Source organism: Cucurbitaria berberidis, assembly GCF_010015615.1.
Source record: "Cucurbitaria berberidis CBS 394.84 unplaced genomic scaffold K460scaffold_2, whole genome shotgun sequence".
NCBI classification, from domain to species: domain Eukaryota; kingdom Fungi; phylum Ascomycota; class Dothideomycetes; order Pleosporales; family Cucurbitariaceae; genus Cucurbitaria; species Cucurbitaria berberidis.
Genome location: NW_024468936.1, coordinates 6,275,719 through 6,295,977, shown reverse-complemented (window position 1 = coordinate 6,295,977; position 20,259 = coordinate 6,275,719). Strand labels below are relative to the sequence as shown.

Below are 20,259 nucleotides of genomic sequence, written 5' to 3'. Positions count from 1 at the left end.
ATGTGTCGTCAAAGTCTACGAATGGTGCTATAGCCTCTATGAACATCCATCGTTGACTATCGTGGAAAATAGTAGGTACTTGCGAAACAAGAAGGAAGATAGCGAGTGCACTAACCTTACCTATTTAGTACTAATGCATATGGAACTTGGGGACGTAATCCGCGCGGCTTCCAGGCGTCCAATTCACCAACTTCAACATCCAGACACGATCTTACCCTGTATCCAACGGTCGCAAGGAAACTGTGACGGCTTTGTTATTGGATACAAGGCGCTGGTCCGAAAAACTCCACGGAACTCACCTTCTCGCTGGCTGGAACATTGAGATATCATGGAAAGGAGCAATTGGCAAGAGCGAGGATAACTTTGAATACGTTTTGTATGCCCCATATCAGCGGGTTCTACCATCGAAGATATCCAGACTTGCTCAACGATTGTTCAAGAGGTCTTTCAGGATCTCGAAATGAACATTTCGGAGCAGGTGAGCCAAACCAACGCACGAAGCGGAACAGAAAAGCCCTGGACGATGTCGAACCACCGTGTCAATAGTCATGACTCAGATTCACCCAAGAAATCTCAAGATCAGCCCCTGAACCGAGCTTGTGAGTCCTGCCGAGTGTCAAAAGTTCGGTGCCTGGTCAATCCGGTGGCAGGGTCAACCCAATGCCAAAGATGCGCAAAAGCCGGCAAGGCCTGTGTCTTCGCGCCACCGGCTAAAAGGCGCCAGCGGAAAAGAACAGACGTGCGAGTCACAGAGTTAGAAAAGGAGATTCAGCAGATGCGCAGCCTGCTGAAATCGAACAACCCGTCATCCAATGATATCAGTGACCATGAGTCCGTGGACGAGCAATCCGACGAGCAAGCGCTGCATGGAGAGAAAGAGATATCTCCAGACCCACAGACCCACGGCAGCGCAACAGCTACCACATTTCCCCCCATCCAATGGCCTACTATACCTGCAACTAAGGCACCGGTGGCAGGTCCCACTAATAGCTGCGGTCCCAGGGATTTATTAGGACCTGCGGAAAACGATATCATAGACCGTGGTGTGATTACAGAAGAGCAAGCTGAGGAGTTGTTGGCTATCTGGAGTAATGAGCTGGTCCATGCATGTCCTGGTATCACAATACCTAGAGAATGGACAGCCTTGGATCTCAGGGCGAAGAAGCCAGCGCTCTTTCATGCCATCATGGCCGCGGCTGCACACTCGAAGGGATCTGCTTTATCGGACAGCTTGCATGAAGAAGCAGTGTATGTTTATGCGCGATCGGCCTTCATCAAGGGCGAGAAGTCCGTACAGGCTATACAAGCATTGCTTGTTACAGTTGCCTACAACTCGCCTCCAAAAACTCCAGGACAATTGCAAATCTATCAGTGGGTCAACATGGCGGCCTCGATGGCGCTCGAACTTGGCCTCGCCTCCAAACCTAGAACGCACGAACAACTTCCTAAACGAGCAATCCGATCGTTACCAAAGATTTCGTCTCCTGAAGAGCTTCTCGAACATTGTAGAACCGTACTATGGGTCTATATTATCAGTGCTGGCTTCTCAATGAGACTAAAGCGACCCAATATCCTCTTATTCAATAGCTGGTTGGCAGAATGCTCCAACATGCTCGAAAAATCAAAATTACTAGACGACAAGAGGATCATCGCATGGCTGAAGCTTCAAAGAATCGCCGACGAGGCGAACACAGCGTTTGGCTTTGACGATGCGAGCACTAGCTTCAGCCTGTCTGAACTGCGGATGCAAATCGTTCTGAGGATTTTCGATCGTAGGATGCAAGATTGGAAGAGATCTGTTCCAGAGGATGTGTTGACCTGTAAGTGCTACTCGGTCGCCTGTAAGCATCGTGAACTAATGTGATAGTATTTACAACAATGGAGTTCCATCAAAATATGTTGTCGATGTGGGAGTTTGGCATGGACGGAGGCCAATACGACGTCACCGAGTTTCGCAATCGACATCTCACACTTCCCGCTCTGGACGATGACAGTGTGCAACCTGAGTCTCTACTTTCACGATCCGCCCTACAAATCAATGCCACGACGAAGTGTATCAGCGCTGCACACTCGATTTTAGAGTGCTTCATCTCAATATCCACTGAGAAGTTACAAAGGGCGCCTAATGTAATCTACGTTAGGGCTATTTATGCCCTCGTGGCACTCATGAAGGCAGAATATGCTGTCGGCACGGATCCAGACATGGAAGAGTTACTCGATAGCCAGAGTCTGAAGGTGGGTTATTACCTTGACACTGTGATGCAGAAAGCGTCTGAAGCGACGGGGCCGCAAAACTGTCGCATACCATCACATTGGAGTTTTGTGCTAGAGGCTAAACTCAAGTCATGGTGGGTCGAATATCAAGAGTGGCGCAAAGAAGGTCGCCACTTGAAGCGCAGAAAGATGAATGGTGCGGATAGGAGCGCGACGGCAACAGGCAACCAGACGCCTACCTTCGCGGTACCCAATCCACTGCCTTCAACGTCTTCAAATACTATGCAGCTATCGACGCACCAGGACATGCATTCAACATCCCAACTCCCCCTTGGTACCCTCTATCCATCTTGGCTCGATACTGGCAGCTCCAGTCAACCCATTGGCGATCAAGCAACCTTCACACCAGATATAGGCGACTTCTCGGCTGCATTTCAGCATGGCGACTTGTACCTCTGGAATGACATGATAGCTGACAATATCGTTGGCTGGGGACCACAAAGTGGCACATATAATACGGGATTTGGGCCGTTGAACGGCCAGGGATTTTAGGGCGCACTTTCGAGTTGGCGCATGATTTATATACTATGATACCACCTGGAAGTCCTCAGTACTTTTAGAGTCGTCACTTGCGCAAATGCTATTGTTACTATCCCAATAGCGCGGAAATGTTCCGGTGTCGGAAAAGTGACCCCACCATCTGATAAGATTTTGTCGAGTGGGGTGGGCCCGCCAGTGAACATTCGCTTTACCTTCACTACAGCGCTGCGTTTCTCCCTTTCTCTCTCATATCTTCACTTTGCTACGCATTTTTTGCTTCCACAACCTTCTTGAAACCGTTACGGCAGACACAATGGCCCATCCAGGCATCGCACACAAGTACTCCAATCGCCTCGTCGCATTCGAGCATGGATCCTCTTCGAAAGCTTCCTCCAACGACGCGCCAAATACACTCCTCTATGTTGGCGGTCTAGCAGGTGGCCTACTCACCGTACCGTATCCCGCCGCCATCGCTGCGTCCCTGCCCTCATCCTGGGTCATCGTAGAGGTCCTCCTCTCGTCTTCATACAAAGGATGGGGCACTGGGAGTCTGGCTCGTGACGCACGAGAGTTGGGCGAATGTGTCGAATACTTCAATACCCTGCGACCGGGCAAGAAGGTCGTAGTGCTAGGGCACTCGACGGGATGTCAGGACATCATGGAGTATGTGATTGGCAAGGACAGCAGCAAGCGCCCTGGACTAGCTGGAGTCATTCTCCAAGGCGGAGTCTCAGATCGGGAGGCGTGGGCAGATATGCTGCAAGAAGGCGAAGAGAATGACGTATACGACGCCATTGTCAAGAATGCAAAAGAGATGATTGACCAAGGGAAAGGAAAAGAGGTCATGGAGGCCCATATGGTTTCAAAGGAACTCGGTGCGCCCATGACGGCGTATCGCACGTACTCGCTCCTCGCGCCCGGCGGAGACGACGATTACTTCTCCTCCGATCTATCAGACGAGCACTTCGCGAAGACTTTCGGCGCGATACCGAAGAGCACACCCGTGTGCTTCTTGCTTGGAGGCGAGGATCCATTTGTTCCTGCATCGGTCGATAAAGCTGAGCTTTTGCAACGCTGGACAAGGATTATTCGCGAGGGTGGCGGAGTCGTCGACGATAAAGATGGAGGTGTGATTCCAGGCGGTCACCACGCCTTTGACACTGATCCGGAAGAAGTGGTGCAAGACTTGGTGAAGAGGGTGTGTGGATTCGTGACGAGTGTCGAGAAGGGAAGCGCGGGATCACCATTATGACTTCGCTTTTCTACTTTGCTTGGCCATTCTCTCCTGCTTCTATGTTGCCCTGTTATGAGATTAGATACACGCCCACAACAAGCTCCATCGGAAAAGAATTCGTCTCAAAGGGGTAGATGGGCAGGTAGGCTTCCACAGCCCTTTTCCAAGTCTCCGTACTGGGCACTTGACGATACGAAATCCATTGTCGACTCGGAGAAAGAGATCAAGAAAGTCGAGCTTTCACCACCAGTTAGGCGGAATGACTAGGCACACTACCCCTAATTCTAAGAGAGTTCCGACTATGCCTTGAAGCAAAGCAGATATATACGTATTAAGGAGTAACACCGTGGCAAGAAAAAAAAAGTAGAATGGGCGCTCTGAAAAAGAGGGGTTTTAGGAGGGGGAAATGGCACGTCACCACCGAGAGTGATAAGAAGTTCAGAGTCGAATCGAAATGATGTGAAATAACTCGAACCCCCTGGCGAGATATCAGAAAGTTTAGAGTGCGATGCCCTATTTGCGTTATATATGAAACCAAAATGATACTCAAAAAAAGAAGGGTGTTGCAAGGTCACCTTGCCCATGTGAAGGACTTAAGACGAGAAATTCAAACCAAAGAACGGAGCAATATCTTGTGTTTGTGTGTATTTCTCTGCTAGTCGCTAGCTAAATAGCCACGCGACTCCCTTACCGTCAAAATAATATCCGCTAGAATAATCCCATCATCTCTAGCCTTTGAAAAAAGATATGACCTGTGACATCCCATGATCGTATTCGTATTCCCATGACCCGTGAAGTGACCGCCCCACCGCTTCATTAGATAAGATGAAAGAGAAAACGCCCACGCAATGCAAAAAAAAAAAAAGTACGAACCCCACCTACGATATATCATACAGCTTCCTCGTTTTCCGAGAAGCGAGCTTGCACAACCCAGTGCTCTCCAAATTTGATGCCTTTCCCGCCACTGATACCAGCGTTCCGCCATGGCTTGTTGACTCCAACGTCGACCACCCAAATCAACCACACCGGGTCGCGTCCCGCGCCATTTTGGAGTGCTTTTAGTAGGCCTGTCCTCGGAGCGCCGAGACATACAATGTACTTTGCTCTGACCTCGAGTGGCTCGCCTTCTAAAATGGCCACCTCACCTGTTGACCCGCCCACACCCGATGGTGTTTCAACTGCAAGGCACGCGGCACGGGATTTGTTTGCCCAGCCGACGATGCCGAGAACAGTCCGTCGGTCTTCCTCGCCGAGGGCTTCAAACTCTTTATGACGGCCGAGGAGGGCGTCGATGATGAGTTCAGGTGGCGCCTGGAGCCGCTTGAGAGCCTCTTCTGTGTCTTTCCAAGCGCGGACCGAGCCGCCCAGTTTGCGGAAGAGATCGACTTGTCGCCGCACGTCTTTATCCCAGTCCGCATTGCGCTCAAAACCGAGTAGCGCCACCATGACTTTTGGCCCGCGTTGCTGGAGATGACGGGCTGCTGCCACGGCTCGAGCTCCACCTCGGTGGTTGCCTGCTAGAACAACAATGACGGGATCTGCATTCGGGTTGTCGCGTGCTAAGCGTCGACCGCCAGGATTAATGGCTGTCAGTGCGACCTCTGCGATACCCCGTCCCGAGTTTTCCGCAATCAAGTCTTCCGTAAGACCGAATTCGACTTTGGCTATTTCTTCGACCGCGAGCATGCCGCCAGAGGTGATTGTGTAACATTTTTGGTTGTTGGAGATTAGACGCAGACATCCTCGCGCGCCACTCTCAAGAGGCGAATCTGGAGGCGTTGTAATGCGCCCTGGCTTCGGACTCCCAGTGGCATGCGAAGAAGCATACGGTCGGCTGATGAATGAACGACTGCCGCGTGGTAACAGACCTGATCCCATGAGGTCCAGCTCTGCCTGAACGCCACTGCCTTGTCGTGTCGGTGCTCTCTTGACAGAAGCTCTTGACATTGCCCGTTTGGAGTTGCGCCCACTACCAAAGTCGGAGTCCTCCTCAGAGCTGGTGTTGGTTGTGCTCTTCTTCCGATCCAGCACATTCTCGGTAGGGTGTAAATTCTTGCCACCATGTGTTCCAGGTCTCACTAGCCGGTTGAAGCTGACCAGGCGATCCTCGTCCGCGGTCGTGTCTTCGTTTCTGATCTGATTGAACACAGTGCGCTTGTCGAATTTGGAGAGATTTTCTTGGAAGTCGAATTCGGGCAGTTCTTGGATGTCTGTCGCGTCTTCCGTAGCCCAGCCGTTGGTGGTTTCGAGTGCCTTTTGCCGTCGGGTTTTGCGGACTGAAGCATGCGCTGCTTCAAGACCAACTCTACCTCCAATAACTCCTGGTGTCCGTGCCTGTGTTTGCCCGGCATCTTGAAGCATAGGGGTGTTTCTCCAACCGCTGCCTTTGCTATTACTAGTTAGCTTCTGCATGACAGGGACACTGTTCATTTGCGCAAGCGCAGAGATGCAAACATACCCTTTCCTGACAACATCCGGGCCGGAGTGCAGGTTTTCACCGGTCTTCCTCTCTTGGGCTGCAAGTTCCTTCTTCCGCGACTTACCTCCTCTCCGGGTCTTCTTGCCACCATCCTCAACCTTCTGCGGGCTCGGGTCATCCATAGGCTTGCCCGTCCGTGTCTTATTGATGCTCGCCCTCCGCATTGGGGGTTGGGCTGTCTTTGTCTCACTGTCTGCTTCTTCGGCATCCGCAATGTCCAACGACGAAAACGGCCCCTCCAACGTCGCCGCACTCGGCTTTCGAACACCCTTGGCATAGCCAACGAACGGGGAAGTATTCTTCGGCAGGGGCGCAGCAGTTGCAGCAGAGATAGGTTTGATAGGTGTAGCTGGAGCTTCTTGAGGTGGCGCGGTTACGGGTTGGTTCGACGAAGTAGCAGCAGAGGCCCGCTTGCCCAGGCTCAGGATAGCAGGGTCCACGAAGGGAGATGCTTGAGCCTGCTGCGGTGCGGATTGACGGCTAGGTTGGCTTGTGTGTTGGAGGGACGCCTGACGGACCGGTTGGCTCGCATGTTGCAGCGACGATTGGCTGACAAGGTGTGGAATTTGCTGACCGACGTTCGTTGGGGCTCTCTGAACATGGATAGGAGGATACTGCGAGTACGGCGGAGGATTGGAGCGCGGTGGGAGAGGGTGCGGAGCGGCGGGGGCAGATGCGTTGACTTTGATATCAGCGATCGCGTGCCCTTCCACATGGTAAGAAGTCAGACGGTGGCCGGTCGCTGGAAAGAAAACTGTGCCAAAATGTCAGTCATTGAGCATCGCACGTGTCGACAGTTGCAACGAACCGTTCTCTAGCGTCAGGGTAGCAGTCTGCGGGTTGACGGCTGCGACTACTCCATACACGATTGTATTTGGCGGGTTTTGCAGCGTCACAGCAACCGAAAGACCGACGAATCCAGAAGCCATATTTGCGGAGAGAGACTCGGCAGAGCCGTGGGCTATATTCTTGACAGGCGACCCCCAAACGTTGACGGGTGGAGGTAAGGGTCAAGGTCGCGACCCGGTGGCCGTGCTTTGCTGCACATTTCGAGAACGCGGATCGTCGCCAAGACGCTAGTGTCAGCCACAACAGCCGCTGACATAATCTACAATTGGTAGGGCTGCATATCTGCACAGGACCCGTCAAATGTCGCAAATATAGCATGAGTGTGTCTACGGGTGACACATGTGAATATCATCGCACATGCTTGTGTAACGAGAGTACCAATATTATTTATTAAAAGCAATCATTTACATGCAGAGCCAATTCCTCCCCATAAATGCAAATCAAAGTCCAGGGTATCCGCACTGTATAACACCATCCTTACCATCCATTGAGCAATCATGCATCCGTCGACCTATCAGACCAGCTCCCACATGCACAAGGTACCAAAACTACACGAATATGAAGTCTTGTTGTTCCACGTCTCATAGCTTAGACCCCTCGCGTTCTTTTTATTGAATTCCGTGACTGCATTGACGCTGATCTTCTGCCCCGGCGCACCAAGCTCAGTCCGAGGGACGTCAAGCCACCAGACACGGTTATCAGTGTGAAATGGCCGGTGTTCCGGCTTACGCCCATCTCTACCCGCGATACTAAGGAGCATAACGTATGGCGCACCCTTGCCATGGCGTGCGTTGTCCCAGTGTGGGCAGATTGCAGCGAACTGAAACCGGACGGTTGGTACGTCATGCGGATCGTTGACTTTGAGTTGGAGTTGAGAAGGCTGGATGGTTCGCTCTCCAACGCCATGCTCAGGCTCGCAGTCCGACATGACTTGTACCCGGCCACCCATATCGTCCTTCTTAAACTCTTCGTAGGAGATGACTCGCCCGTCAGTGCGAAACTGGTGTGAGTTGTCACTCGGAAAATGTTTCATCCCAAACTCACTGTTGTCCATTGTGAACATGGCAGGGTTGAACTTTCTTACGTATCCCTCGTTTCGGTTGGGGCAACCGATGTGCCCGGCGCCCCAACAGGGATCGACAAGCTTCCACTCTCCGTTGTCAATCTTGACGGCGTTCCACGCATGGTTTGACTCAAACGCTGGCACCGCTTCGCCGGGCTCCAGTGGCTTGTGGCCGAAACCCTTGCCGTCTCCTGAGCACACGAGGGCTTGAAGACCTGCCTTGAGTGCCAGAGCCGCGAACAATCCCGCATAGCCTTCGCATACTGCTAGCCCAGACGTTATGGTTTTCTCAGGTGTGCTTGGTTGAATAGTTCCGTTGAAGAAGGAATGGGTGTCATAATCGACGTTGTGATGTAGCCAAGTGAAGATTGCTCGCGCCTTGTCCGTAGGTGACGTGAATGGAGAGCAGAGCTGATGAGCCAACCATCCAACATCTGAGGACGGGAGTTGAGTGCGAGGAAATCGGGCAGCATGACCATCAGGAGCTGAGAAATCTCGGCATTGAAGGCAAACCCCGACTGTTCCTGGTTTTGGTTTCGATGCCATGATTGCATCAAGATTAGGCCGCGAAGCTAGTGGGATGGGTGGTCCGGCAGGATTTGGGGTTGTGTCTGTGGCAGCCGATGACGGTCGATGTGAAGGAATAGGAGGAGGAGCAGGTGCTTTATTGTTGAAGCCCATTTCGAGAGCTGATCGTCGGGGCGGGGGTGAGATGACTCTGTTTGTTTGGTTGTTCGACGTGGACGAAGTGTTTGTGTTTGGTCTTGCAGGAACCGCAGGGCCAGGTGATCTGCCCCGTAGGTTTGATTGCCGTGGCGGTAATGAGGGTCTCATAGGAAGCTCTATATCAATTGTTAGATTAGGCCCATGATGTAGTTGCAAACGAGCGATTGCAAAGGTCTCTGAAGCTACTCAGCCGTCGGTGTTCCAACTTACCTGGCGTCTTTAGCTGTGGCGGGAGCGCCTGACTGGGCACATAATCCCTCTTACTTCTCATTGCATCCAACGTCGCTTTGCTCTGCTTTGGATCCTCTGGTGCTCTCTTTGGTGGCAGTGGAGGCAGCTTCGAAGGGTCGTAAGCCGGGGCACGCACTTGGTATAGCGTGCCATTCCCATTGCTGTGTCCTGTACCATTCGTCTTCACAGACCCGAGCGAAAGCGTAGAGATGCCTGACGCGATTGTGCTAATGGACTCAGAAGACTCGCGCCTCCTCACGCTGTTCTCCGAAGACTTGCGCGGGGGCAGGGCTGGCGCATGTCGAGGTGTGCTGCTCGTTCGTGGAGGTGGACGGGGAGGAAGCGCTGGCGAGAGCTTAGGACTGTCGTTCGCTTCAATCGGCTGGTTGCCCAGCTGTCGCGCCGTGGTTGGCGCATTGCTCAAAATGGGGGGGTTGTTGACTGTCTGCTGTCGATGGTAGGTGGGCGGACGCGAGCTTGGTGGGGGTGGAGGAGGCTTCTTCTTCGCACCGATGGTTTCGTAGCTGTACGTGGGCTTCGCGTCTGGTGCTGGCGCGTGAACTTCTTCCAAGTTGAGCGCTGCGATGCGCGACTTGATGCTCTGGGCCATGGCCTAGATGGTTCTGTGGCGGGAGCTACGAGGGCGTCGAAGTGTGGCTGGACGTGTGCAAAGGCGGGCGATGGGTGACGTTAGCGAGCGACAGTGGAGGTTGATTGAGACACGACCTCTCTCATGGCTTGTTGGTCGTAAACAGGGCAGACGAGGGTGAGATGATACGAATCATTGGAAGAAGCATGCCCAGCATGTGTGAGGTCAAAGGCTACACAGCCCTCCAGCCCTCCCTGATGTGCCCAATCCTTCAGGCCACCCCGCGCCTCCGCAAAGCCACTTCTTGCCCCACTAAAAGCCGTTCCTGCCGCAATCAAGCTTTGGCTTCATCTCTCAAAATAGCTTTCTCAACTCAACAACAGTCGGAACACTCGACGCACACTGCCTGGTCCCACCCGCCCAACTGGACTCGAACTACATGGCGCCATAGCAGGCTCTTGGCTACATTGTGCGTACAATAGGATATCACTACGACTTTGGATCTTACGAGCAAGACCCCACTTGGCTGCATGAATCTTGTGTGACTCTTACTGCCGAATCTTCACCGGTTTGGGTGACATGACATGATTGGAATCCTGCTCGAGGCTCAAGGCGTGAAACGCATGTCTCGAACTTTATTTAGCCTTGGTTACCTCCATTACCAACATGCTGCTTAGACGACATTTTGAAAAGTGCATGTCATTCAATATCGTAAGCTAGATGTGTACCAAACACCAGTTTGTAGAGTCGAGACAAATGAAAAGTCCCGCGAAAGCGGGCAGCTCAGACAACCAGATCCCTTTCTCCTAACCATCCAATCCTCTAATCACCTTTCCCTCACCTTGCCCTAATACCTAGGTGCTTCCGTCGCGCCAGCCCAATCAAGTCCAATAACACCCGGGGCAATTTCAAACCCTCCACTCGTTCCATCATTGCGCAGCCAAAACAAGTTATGCGCGTGGTAAATATTTTTGAACATGCTAAGGAGCGGAGCGCAAATCAGGAGAGACGTCCTTTTGTAGTGCGTAGTGTAGCGCGAAAATAAAAATACTCGCTATCCAGAACTCCACACAATATCGATATGACGTCGCAAAGCAGAGCGATAGCATTCTGGGGAAAAGACAGTAGAAATGCGAAGAAATGATAGAGCTTCCCGCACTGTTGTATCCTCTCGTACCTCGTGCCCGTACGTCCGAAACAGTGGCCTCGGGTGATTCAAGTACTTGTGGGAGGCCGACCTTCACACAAGTGATACGGTACCCGGGAGGCCTTCACTCTGTTTTCTTCAATAGCGCTAGTGTCCGGGAGTCACCTCTTGCGCTTCTTATTCTTGTCCATGCTGGCGCTGCTAAAGGCTTCTACCGGCAGGCTGTAGTCGTGCATCGGTGGGGGGGCCATCGATGTTGCAGCAGAAGTCGAAGGTTTCTTAACCGAGACACCCATATGGCGTCCATAACGTCCTTTCCTGCCGTTGCCTTCGTCTTCGCTGACGCAGCCCTCTGCGCCGATACCGGCGTCCTTGCAGCGTTGGCAAGGTCGCTGGCGATCACAGCCCTTCTTGCTCTTACGGCATCGCTGACACCGTGGTTTGCTAGATAGATCCTCCTCATCCACGCCGAGCTGGTGCTGGAAGTTGATTGAGGCACTCGAAGCTTTGCGAGAAGGCAGCGAGGTTGGCGACATGGGAGGCTTGCTGGACCCATTGGTCCGGACCTTGCTCTTAGAGAGGGTGAGAGGTTTGGCAGACTTTCCAGACTTGCTTGAAACGGACGAGCGCGCTTTCACTACACCAAGTTGCATGTGCTGGTGGTCCTTGTGCTCATCTGGCACAATCTCATCGCTCTCACCCTTGAATGAGTCGTCTCTGTCCTCATAGTCCTCGCCACTGCTCTCCGCTTCATCATAAACTCGAGGGATGGTGTCTATGCGTCCCATGTTGTATGGGAGTGGAGGTAACCCACTTTCGTCCTCGCTACCCTCGTCGCTCTCGTCGCTAGACGAAGCAGCATCAGCTTTGCCGCTAAAGGCATCGTCAAGCGTCGAGGTCGAAGTACGTCCATGCGTGGAGAAGTTGGACGCATCGCCCAAGCGCATCAGCTGGCGAGCAACATCCTCATCTGAAATAACACTGATGCTGCCAAGGGTGGTCTCTGGTGTTGGCAGAATGCCACCACTGCCAGAGTAGCGGTAGTGAGCGTGTTGTGCCGAGCCTCGCGTGCGAGCTCTATATCCCTGTACTGGACCACTAGAGGTAGAGTACGGTGTCACCAGTCCTTGCATGTATGAGCTTTCGCCCTGGCCGTAACTCTGAGGCGATGGTAGCGGATGCGAGTACGAGAAGGTTTGTTGATTGACCGAGTAAGGCGAACCGGCAGTGTTACCGCTAATACGTCGCTGAGGAGAAACAGATGACAGCGACGCCGTCATTGGGACTTGTGGGGGGACGAACAGAGGCAACTCCTACGAAAGACATGGGCATTAGAAAAAAAATGTGTGTTACATCCATTGGGCAAGTACTCACCGAGCTGTCAAACTTCGCCCGCTTTCGGCGGCCTCCCTCGACAATGTTGTCAACACTAATGTCAGCGCTTGCGAGAGGCTCCTTCCTTGAGCGACGTGAGCTGGTGACAGAACCATGATCGCCGTCACTGTCACTGTAAATATCTCCATTAGCTTCAGCGAAACTCCCGTGAGAGCTGTTACCACGACTCTTCAGGGAAGGACGAATGCGCTTGCTGGCCGAAGCACTCCTGGTGCCACGGCCTGGTATTGGAGAGCGACTCTGGCGTCCAGTGTAAGAGTCTGCCCTCGGACCAACAAAGTGGTTGATGGAAGGTGGGGGCATCTGGAAGGCTTCCTCAAGATGGGGACGAGGGCGACGAGGCGAGGCCGTCGGCTGTCGAGGGGCAGGTGAGTAGTCCTCTGCATCGGGGTCTTCTGGGGATACTCGGACATAAACCACCATTCCATGTTCGAAGTTCTCGAACCTGGCAATTAGGATGTTGCCATGGCGGTCCTCGAAGATGACGCCCCTGCGCTCATACAGACCGTAGAAATTTTTGACAGTTGTAATGATAGAATCGGTAGTGTCATGGGGGTAGATGTTCACCCGCATTGGTAAACGAGCCTTGTGGGCTGGGGACTGAGGAAGCAGCAGCTCGAAGCTGACGTGCTTGGGCTGGACCTGCTTTGTGGGTGACAGCGAATCATGCGCCGAGGCCGTCTCGGTGCTGGGATAGACATCCATCATGCTCGAGTCCTCTCTAAGAGGGATCATTTCGTATCCAGCAGCCGATTGTCTTGGATCGTACTGCCGGCCCGCTATGAGCTCTTCTACGGTCTCAGGGAAGCGTTGTAGGCCTGAAACCTGAGGTTCCGAGAGAAGGTTGGAAACTTGCATGACCAGTCTTCCTGTTACAGACTCTGTATTCCAAAGCCTCTGCGATGAGGTTCAGTATATGTGTGGTGTGGGTGGACGGCGCACTACCCCCGGTGTCGCAAGGGCTTGGAGCAAATGGCGGTCGGGGAAGGATAACCGGATGTTGAGTCTGGGATGGGATATGTTAGCGCATGGTTCTCAATGAGGATCCGTAAGGTTCTCAATGCTTCTCATTGTGGCCCGGAAAGCCCTCATCGAGTGGGATGCTGTTGGGAGTCGTCACCGCTGCCGGTTGGCCGCCCTGCAGGGAGGACGCAACGACAGCGCTGAAGCACTCAAGGGCCGCCATCGTAGACTACTGTAGACGCTGATCCGGTCGCATAAACATACTGAAAGGCATACATACCGAGAGTGGTGCTCAGGGGACCAGATGGACTCTCACGAGGTGCTGCGATCTGATTCCGTATACCGCCGCTGGCTGGCAGCGTCAGGTTAGCAGCCGCATGAGTATGGGAAGAACAGGGCTGTGAGGATGTTGAATTGCGAATCCAGGGGCATTGGATACTTGATGAGCGGGTCATGGACTTACTAGGGGGTTGTTGTGTTGGCGAGCCCACAAAGGTGTGCGTGGGAGAGAGGAGGAGGGATGAAGATGGCTCAGGTGGGAAAGGTTATTAGCGAACGACGACACCAGCGACTTGGAACCCGCTTAACGGCAACAACGCAACCTGCTACTGCACTCGGAATTACGAATTGCAGGTCGCCTTGGTATCTAAAGTCAATTTTGGCAGCATTTGTATTGGTACAGGGCTCTAGACGCTCAAGCGCACTCTCCTGTTGCAGCGCATCCGATGGTGCCTCGATTGCCACTTAGCATGTACACCACTTCAAGAAGCACATAGCCTTTAGTCACACAAATAGGTCCAAAGATGCATTGGCGCCATACCACACTTGAGAGTTCTTGCTGTCTGTATTTGGGGCACGCTGTTCGAGGTCGAAACATCAGAAGACTCCGGGCGCCAGCTATGCGCCCAATCGTTGAACCAGTCTAGTATGCATGCCACGAGGCAAGCAAATCTCTTGCTCGACATCACAACTTTGTATCCGCACAAGTGATCCCAAATCCTGCCACCAGAGCGCCCGATACCCCCGAACTTGACCAATAAGGTTGTTACGCCGCTTTGGTGGTGGACCGATGCATGCGTACGTTCCATGTGAACAGCCCCAGTCCGAGCACCTGATGCGCAGCCCCAGAGCCCTTCAAGGTACCAAAAGACGTCGAATTCTGGGTCGCCTTCGAGTGCAGATATAGTTGGGACGCCCAAAAACATGCCTATTCCCCAGGTTGGGGAAGCGCTGGCGTTTCGTTGGCAGCTGGTGCTCGGCGTCTATTGGAAGAAACCTCCGCGCGACGATTAATGCCAAACACCTGCTCGTTGGGATCACTTTCGCAGACAAGTCTTCCTAGAGTCGCCTGATAAGTATCAAAGAATTTACACTGTTTGCGAGACATGCGATTCTTTTGAGCCTCTAAGGACTACACCGTAACGTTATCTGAGCATCTTCGGCTCACGCTATTATGACGGAACTACCGCAAAACCGCAATCCGCAAAATCAGTAATGGATTTCCGCACCATGTTATACTGCGCTTGAAGTTCGCTGCTGCGCGTGCTGTTAGAGTTTTCCGACCCTGCATGTGCACGAGCAAGCTTCGCAGAGTGTACACACGTAGCGCAGCATGCTTTGTAGATTTATGACATGGATGAGGGCCTAAAGCGATGAGGGGTTGATGGTCCATTGTAGCTCTCCCGCACTTTGCGCAAGCAACCTTGAGACGGCAACTCGGTCGCGGGCTATTTGACAGGCCGATAATCGCAAAGTGGGCTCATTGCGACCTCTAGGCGTCTCATTGCGGATGTCGTCGGTCCACATCAGTCGGTGAAGCTTCTCGGCCTATAATTCGTGGGCGGAGACAAAGCAAGCGAAAAGATGCGATAACGAGAACGGAACATAGTTTCTCGGCATGCTCCAAGGAAAATTCGGCATCCCAACCGGCGTGGAATAATGGCGACGTACAAAAGGTGAGTGTGTAGGCGACAGTTTGATATGCAGTGTCAGGACATGATCGATAGGCTGTGGGCTGCGCATAGTGGGCTGGCCGTGAGGGTTAGACCACAGCGCAGTGGTCGCGACCGCAATGGCGACCATGGTGGAAGACTGGCGACGGGCTTTGCATGTTGTTATGGCAATAAAAGTTGTCAACAAGGTGTTTCAGAGAAGGTCGACCGTGAAAGGCCAACACGTGATAGCGCATATGTTTCGCATCGCTTTCCGGCACTTGGCGCATCAACAGACGCGTCGACGAGTAGGTGGACAGAACGGATCACCGAGGCGCTGAAAATTCAAAATTAGGGTCGGTAATCCATGGCAGCATTGAGGAGATGCTGTGAAGGTTTTTTTAGGCTCCCATCGTGTGTGTGTGGGCGAGCGCATTGAAAGACGGGGTTTCGATGTTCTTCGTGGTCCCGCGTTTGACAGGCTGCGATGACGTCGCTGTCATTCGTCGGCGTACCCTCGGGAAAGAGCCGTCTGGCGGTTGCCGTGCGCAACGCGAGTCATGTCAGCGATTCGGGCCTAGCGCACTTAATCCCTGTCGTAGCTCTAGCTTACTTATGCGCGTTTGGCATTGTTTACCCAACTCGAAGCTTGTATATATCTTCGACACCCAGCAAGGCCGCTGTTGTCATCACCACCCATCGTGTCGCCCGACAATTTCTGCCTGTGTATCTCATCGCCGCCAACTTAGATGGAGAGTTTCCTTATATCGGCCACTGTCTTGTAGCGCTGCGACCACCGCTGCCCCTATCGAGCCATCGCCAACGATTCATTCGACAACGGTCGCTGTCAACACAACATCCATTAAGGACTATAGGCATCAATTGACACACCAAAAGCACAATGGACGCAAAGGTAAGTCTCCTGTCCTCTGCCCCTGGCCTGACCTTGCCGTCGCAAGGGTACATCGGGTGCATTGTTATGCCAACTACTCCCAGCCACGATCCGTCACCTTCACCCAGACTACACGTCAACACCTCCTAACAGACTTTTTACAGCCACAGCGCCCTATGCGGGCTCTCCGTATACGCGATGAGAACGCGCCACCGAACCTACCCGCAGGCATGACGATCCATCAGCGTACCAAATCAACTCCAGTGCTGTCAACACGGATGCAGGTCGGAGGCATCAAAGCGGCCGCAGCTAAGCGGACCGTTTTCGCAGACGTCAGCAATACAACACGACAAGCGGTAGCGAAGGATGACCTACAAGTGCCTAGCAAGAAGAAGACTCTCGAGATTCTGAACGAGTCAACCGTTGCTCCAGCGAAAGAGCTCACAAAACCCAATGCGCTGCTCCGACCTGCGCAGCGCCCTCTGGCAAACATCACTTCGCAATCTAACGCGTCTGATGGCACCGACTCGGTCGCGTCGGCCGTACCAAAGCATGTCACGCTCGAGGTTAGCCAGCAGACGGCGAACATCCGGAAGGTCCTATCAAACAAGTCAGCCGTCTTCAAAGAGCCACATCCTGATCCTATTCCCGAGGCAACAATCGCACCTGTACCTTCGCGTCAACCATTGTCATCCCAGCCTTCCTCATTTCCCAAGGTGGACCGTGCTCCCGCACTATCGAACGATCCTTCACCTGTCTTGATTGAAGATGTACCGGCGCCCATGGAACATAAGGTTGACGTAAAGCACAACAAGACGCGTGTGGAGGTTGAGGAGAAGTACGAATACTTGGATGCTCTCGAAGAGCAAGCACGCGTCCTAGAGCAGGAGCGCAACGAAGAGCTTGCCAAAACAAGCGGACTGCAGAATCTCGACCACGAGGAGTACTGGGATGAAGACGAGGAAGAGGAATACTACGATGCCGATGGTTATACCACTGCTCGATCTCTTCGCTCGCGCGGTGACAACACGACCGGCGGTGTCACTCTCGTGCTTGCCCCCCGGGCTACAGCAAAGACGCAACGTGAACTCGAGGCTGCGAGACTCTATGTTGAGGCGAACCGATCCGCCGAAGACGTCGAGGACGAGCAGTGGGATACATCCATGGTTGCCGAGTATGGCGACGAGATCTTCGAATACATGCATTCTCTTGAGGAACGCATGAAGCCTAATGCAACGTACATGGACCACCAGGCGGAAATACAATGGTCCATGCGATCAGTACTCATGGACTGGCTAGTCCAGGTACACAACCGATTTACCTTGCTGCCAGAAACCCTCTTCCTCGCCGTCAACTATGTCGACCGCTTTCTCTCCTGCAAAGTCGTCTCCCTGGGCAAGTTGCAGCTTGTCGGTGCAACCGCTTTATTTGTCGCTGCCAAATACGAGGAGATCAACTGCCCGTCGGTTCAAGAAATCGTATATATGGTTGACGGTGCTTACACCGCTGACGAGGTTCTCAAGGCTGAGCGCTTTATGCTCAGCATGCTTCAGTTCGAGCTGGGCTGGCCTGGCCCCATGAGCTTCTTGCGCCGCATCAGCAAGGCGGATGACTATGACCTAGAGACGCGCACGCTATCCAAGTACTTCCTCGAGATCACTGTCATGGACGAGCGTTTTGTCGGATGCGCTCCTAGCTTCCTCTCTGCGGGAGCTCACTGCTTAGCTCGCTTCATGTTGAAGAAGGGTGACTGGGTATGTTCTTTCATGCACCTTTCTCCGATGAACCTTTACTAACACAAACTAGTCACAAGCTCACGTACATTACTCGGGATACACTCTCGGCCAGCTACGACAGCTCATTTCCGTTATCCTTGAATGCTGCGACAACCCCCAGAAGCATCATGCCGCCGTGTACGAGAAGTATACCGACAAGCGTTACAAGCGCGCATCAGTTTTCGTCGAGTCGGAGGTCACCAAGGGTTTCCAACTCCCTTTCGTGGCTAGAGACAGCTGTGCGAGTCAGACATGGAGGCGAAAGTGAACAAACCACTTACCTCTGCGTCGCTCTTGGCTTACCTATTCTGACGAGCGTAACAGGGGTTGTGTCACAATGCACCTCACACAGATCGTTCAACCGCACCCGTCAGTCAAAATCCCAACGCGGCCAGCTGGCCACCACGCTACACACCAACACCAACATGGTCATCATCGAAATCTTCTCCATTCTTGCTTATTGTTCTCCGATGGCACACGGCGTTTTGGCGGTTTCCTCGAACAGGCTCAATCGCAGCCATATTCCCAATCTTCAGTAGTTCACACCTCGTTCGGACAGGCGCACGGCGCCTACGGCTTCCTAGCATAAACCTCGTCGCCCCTCTCTTTCCCGCCCAAACGCCAACTCGTTCGCTATTCCAACACAATGATATCTGAACAATAGGACTTTGCATCCTCTTGGGACTTTTGGAAGGTCAAGGAGCGCGTCAACCCTTTCCCCTTTAATCTGTATTTGCTTGCATTGGAGGCGCGGCTTTTGCCCGTATCACGACGACACGAAGTCATGAATATTAGCACACTAGTTTAATCACACAAACACCACGGCGCACCGAAATCCGGTTCCCCTTTTCTTTTGTTTGTCTTGGTCGGTCTTGGATTGTTGGTGGGTTTTCAACGCAAGGAGTATAGACAAGACTTCACACACCGTGCGACCTGAACAAGTCGCATTTTCATGGTGCACCGAGATCCATATCCTGTACGTTCCCGTAGACAATCAAGCGCTTAATGCTTGTATCTTCTCTAAAACAAGTTTCCTTCAAAATGCGGCAGCGTGACTTGACTGAGATTGCCCTCTGTACCCCTCCCAGTAGTGTAGAAGCGGCGTTGCAGCAATGAACGGCACAGGTTATGGCACAATCGAACTGAATCCAACACCTAGCGGCAATGCCACTGTCTACCGCAGCCCTTCGCTCCAAACAGTGATGTGATGAACATCAGGTCACCAAAAAACGGGATATTCCTGTCGGCAATGGACCTCTGCTGTCCGCGCCGAGTTGAGCAATCGACGACACATAGACAAAGCGGACACAAGGCACTCTCTCTCACTAAAGTCTCAAGGAGTGGACGAGAATCGGTCTTATTATTGGATCTTTTCACACATATTTTTTGAAGCCATAATCCAATTCGCCTTCGATCGTGCTTCAGATGTTGCGCCAATATGCCTCGTCTGATGCACTGCCAATTGGACAGTCCGCTCCACCTTTTGCATTTGTTGCGCCTTTTCTCTTTCGGGTATCTCATTTGTGACCATAACCATGTACCGGCGTTCCTCTGACCATCGTCCCATCTGCCGATGTATTTCTTCCTTGGGGCAAGTACGCTGCTCCTGCCAGGACTCAAACAGTGGAGTTTACTGCGAAGTTCCCTCTGCCGGCGCGATTAAGACCACTGAGTCACCTGCACACTGGTTAGAATCGAGTCGCTATTCATATAGCATTTAAATGGTTCATACCTCGCACGAATAACATCTCGCTTTGCTTCTTGACCGTCCGTACGCGGGGCTCCTGGTCCTCGTCTTCCTCCTCCGCTACGAATATCGTCTCTTCGACGTCTCCGAGAACGAGATTGCAATGGGAGTCGTACGCCTAGGTCTCCTTGTTAGCCCTCCTCCAATGTGAGCATGGTTTGGGAAGCTGGTGCTTGGGCGTGCACGTACATGCAGTCTTCCCTTTAATTCGCGATCGCCGCGCAGTTTTACAATGACGACTTCATCGATGCAGAGTCGCACGAGGTCGAGAGGCTCGTTGGTCTCTTCCTTCTCGTCCATTGTGGGTCGTGTATAATGACGGAAAGTCTGGAAATTGGAGCTTTGCGACGTTGTCTGCGAAGTTCAGCAGCGATCGTCTTGGCAGAAGCGGGGAGCTAGCGGGTAGGCTAGTGTCATATAGGCTTAGTGCGGGATGGCTGTGCCATTGCGTCAACGTCAGACAGATGCCTGGGCACTCGCTGCC

General features: G+C 52.8%; 6 protein-coding genes across 6 annotated transcripts; 3 read left to right on the top strand and 3 right to left on the bottom strand.

Moving 5' to 3' along the window:
* Positions 1–523: 523 nt before the first annotated feature.
* K460DRAFT_277250 (uncharacterized protein) lies at positions 524–2,766 on the top strand (the record flags this gene model as incomplete). The annotated part of the gene is made up of 2 exons (XM_040928172.1): positions 524–1,820; positions 1,868–2,766. 2 exons carry the CDS (start codon positions 524–526, stop codon positions 2,764–2,766), a joined length of 2,196 nt encoding a protein of 731 aa, XP_040791864.1.
* An 82-nt stretch (positions 2,767–2,848) lies between these two features.
* K460DRAFT_88561 (DUF1749-domain-containing protein) lies at positions 2,849–4,146 on the top strand. The gene has a single exon (XM_040938777.1). It carries the CDS (start codon positions 3,068–3,070, stop codon positions 4,004–4,006), a length of 939 nt encoding a protein of 312 aa, XP_040791863.1. The 5' UTR covers positions 2,849–3,067; the 3' UTR covers positions 4,007–4,146.
* Positions 4,147–4,876: 730 nt separating this feature from the next.
* K460DRAFT_375964 (uncharacterized protein) lies at positions 4,877–9,946 on the bottom strand (the record flags this gene model as incomplete). Its single annotated transcript, XM_040934827.1, has 5 exons — positions 4,877–6,377; positions 6,447–7,221; positions 7,276–7,435; positions 7,837–9,221; positions 9,316–9,946. The coding sequence occupies 5 exons, from the start codon at positions 9,944–9,946 to the stop codon at positions 4,877–4,879; spliced, it is 4,452 nt and encodes a 1,483-aa protein (XP_040791862.1).
* Positions 9,947–11,233: 1,287 nt separating this feature from the next.
* Positions 11,234–13,325, bottom strand: K460DRAFT_277566 (uncharacterized protein; the record flags this gene model as incomplete). The annotated part of the gene is made up of 2 exons (XM_040928186.1): positions 11,234–12,385; positions 12,447–13,325. The coding sequence occupies 2 exons, from the start codon at positions 13,323–13,325 to the stop codon at positions 11,234–11,236; spliced, it is 2,031 nt and encodes a 676-aa protein (XP_040791861.1).
* Positions 13,326–16,262: 2,937 nt separating this feature from the next.
* Positions 16,263–18,296, top strand: K460DRAFT_404531 (uncharacterized protein; the record flags this gene model as incomplete). Its single annotated transcript, XM_040936742.1, has 3 exons — positions 16,263–16,274; positions 16,358–18,007; positions 18,060–18,296. 3 exons carry the CDS (start codon positions 16,263–16,265, stop codon positions 18,294–18,296), a joined length of 1,899 nt encoding a protein of 632 aa, XP_040791860.1.
* Positions 18,297–19,368: 1,072 nt separating this feature from the next.
* Positions 19,369–20,125, bottom strand: K460DRAFT_385150 (Sm-like ribonucleoprotein). The gene is made up of 3 exons (XM_040935530.1): positions 19,965–20,125; positions 19,761–19,893; positions 19,369–19,705 (listed from the first exon to the last, which is right to left on the bottom strand). The coding sequence occupies exons 1-3, from the start codon at positions 20,073–20,075 to the stop codon at positions 19,659–19,661; spliced, it is 291 nt and encodes a 96-aa protein (XP_040791859.1). The 5' UTR covers positions 20,076–20,125; the 3' UTR covers positions 19,369–19,658.
* Between the last annotated feature and the right edge of the window lie 134 nt (positions 20,126–20,259).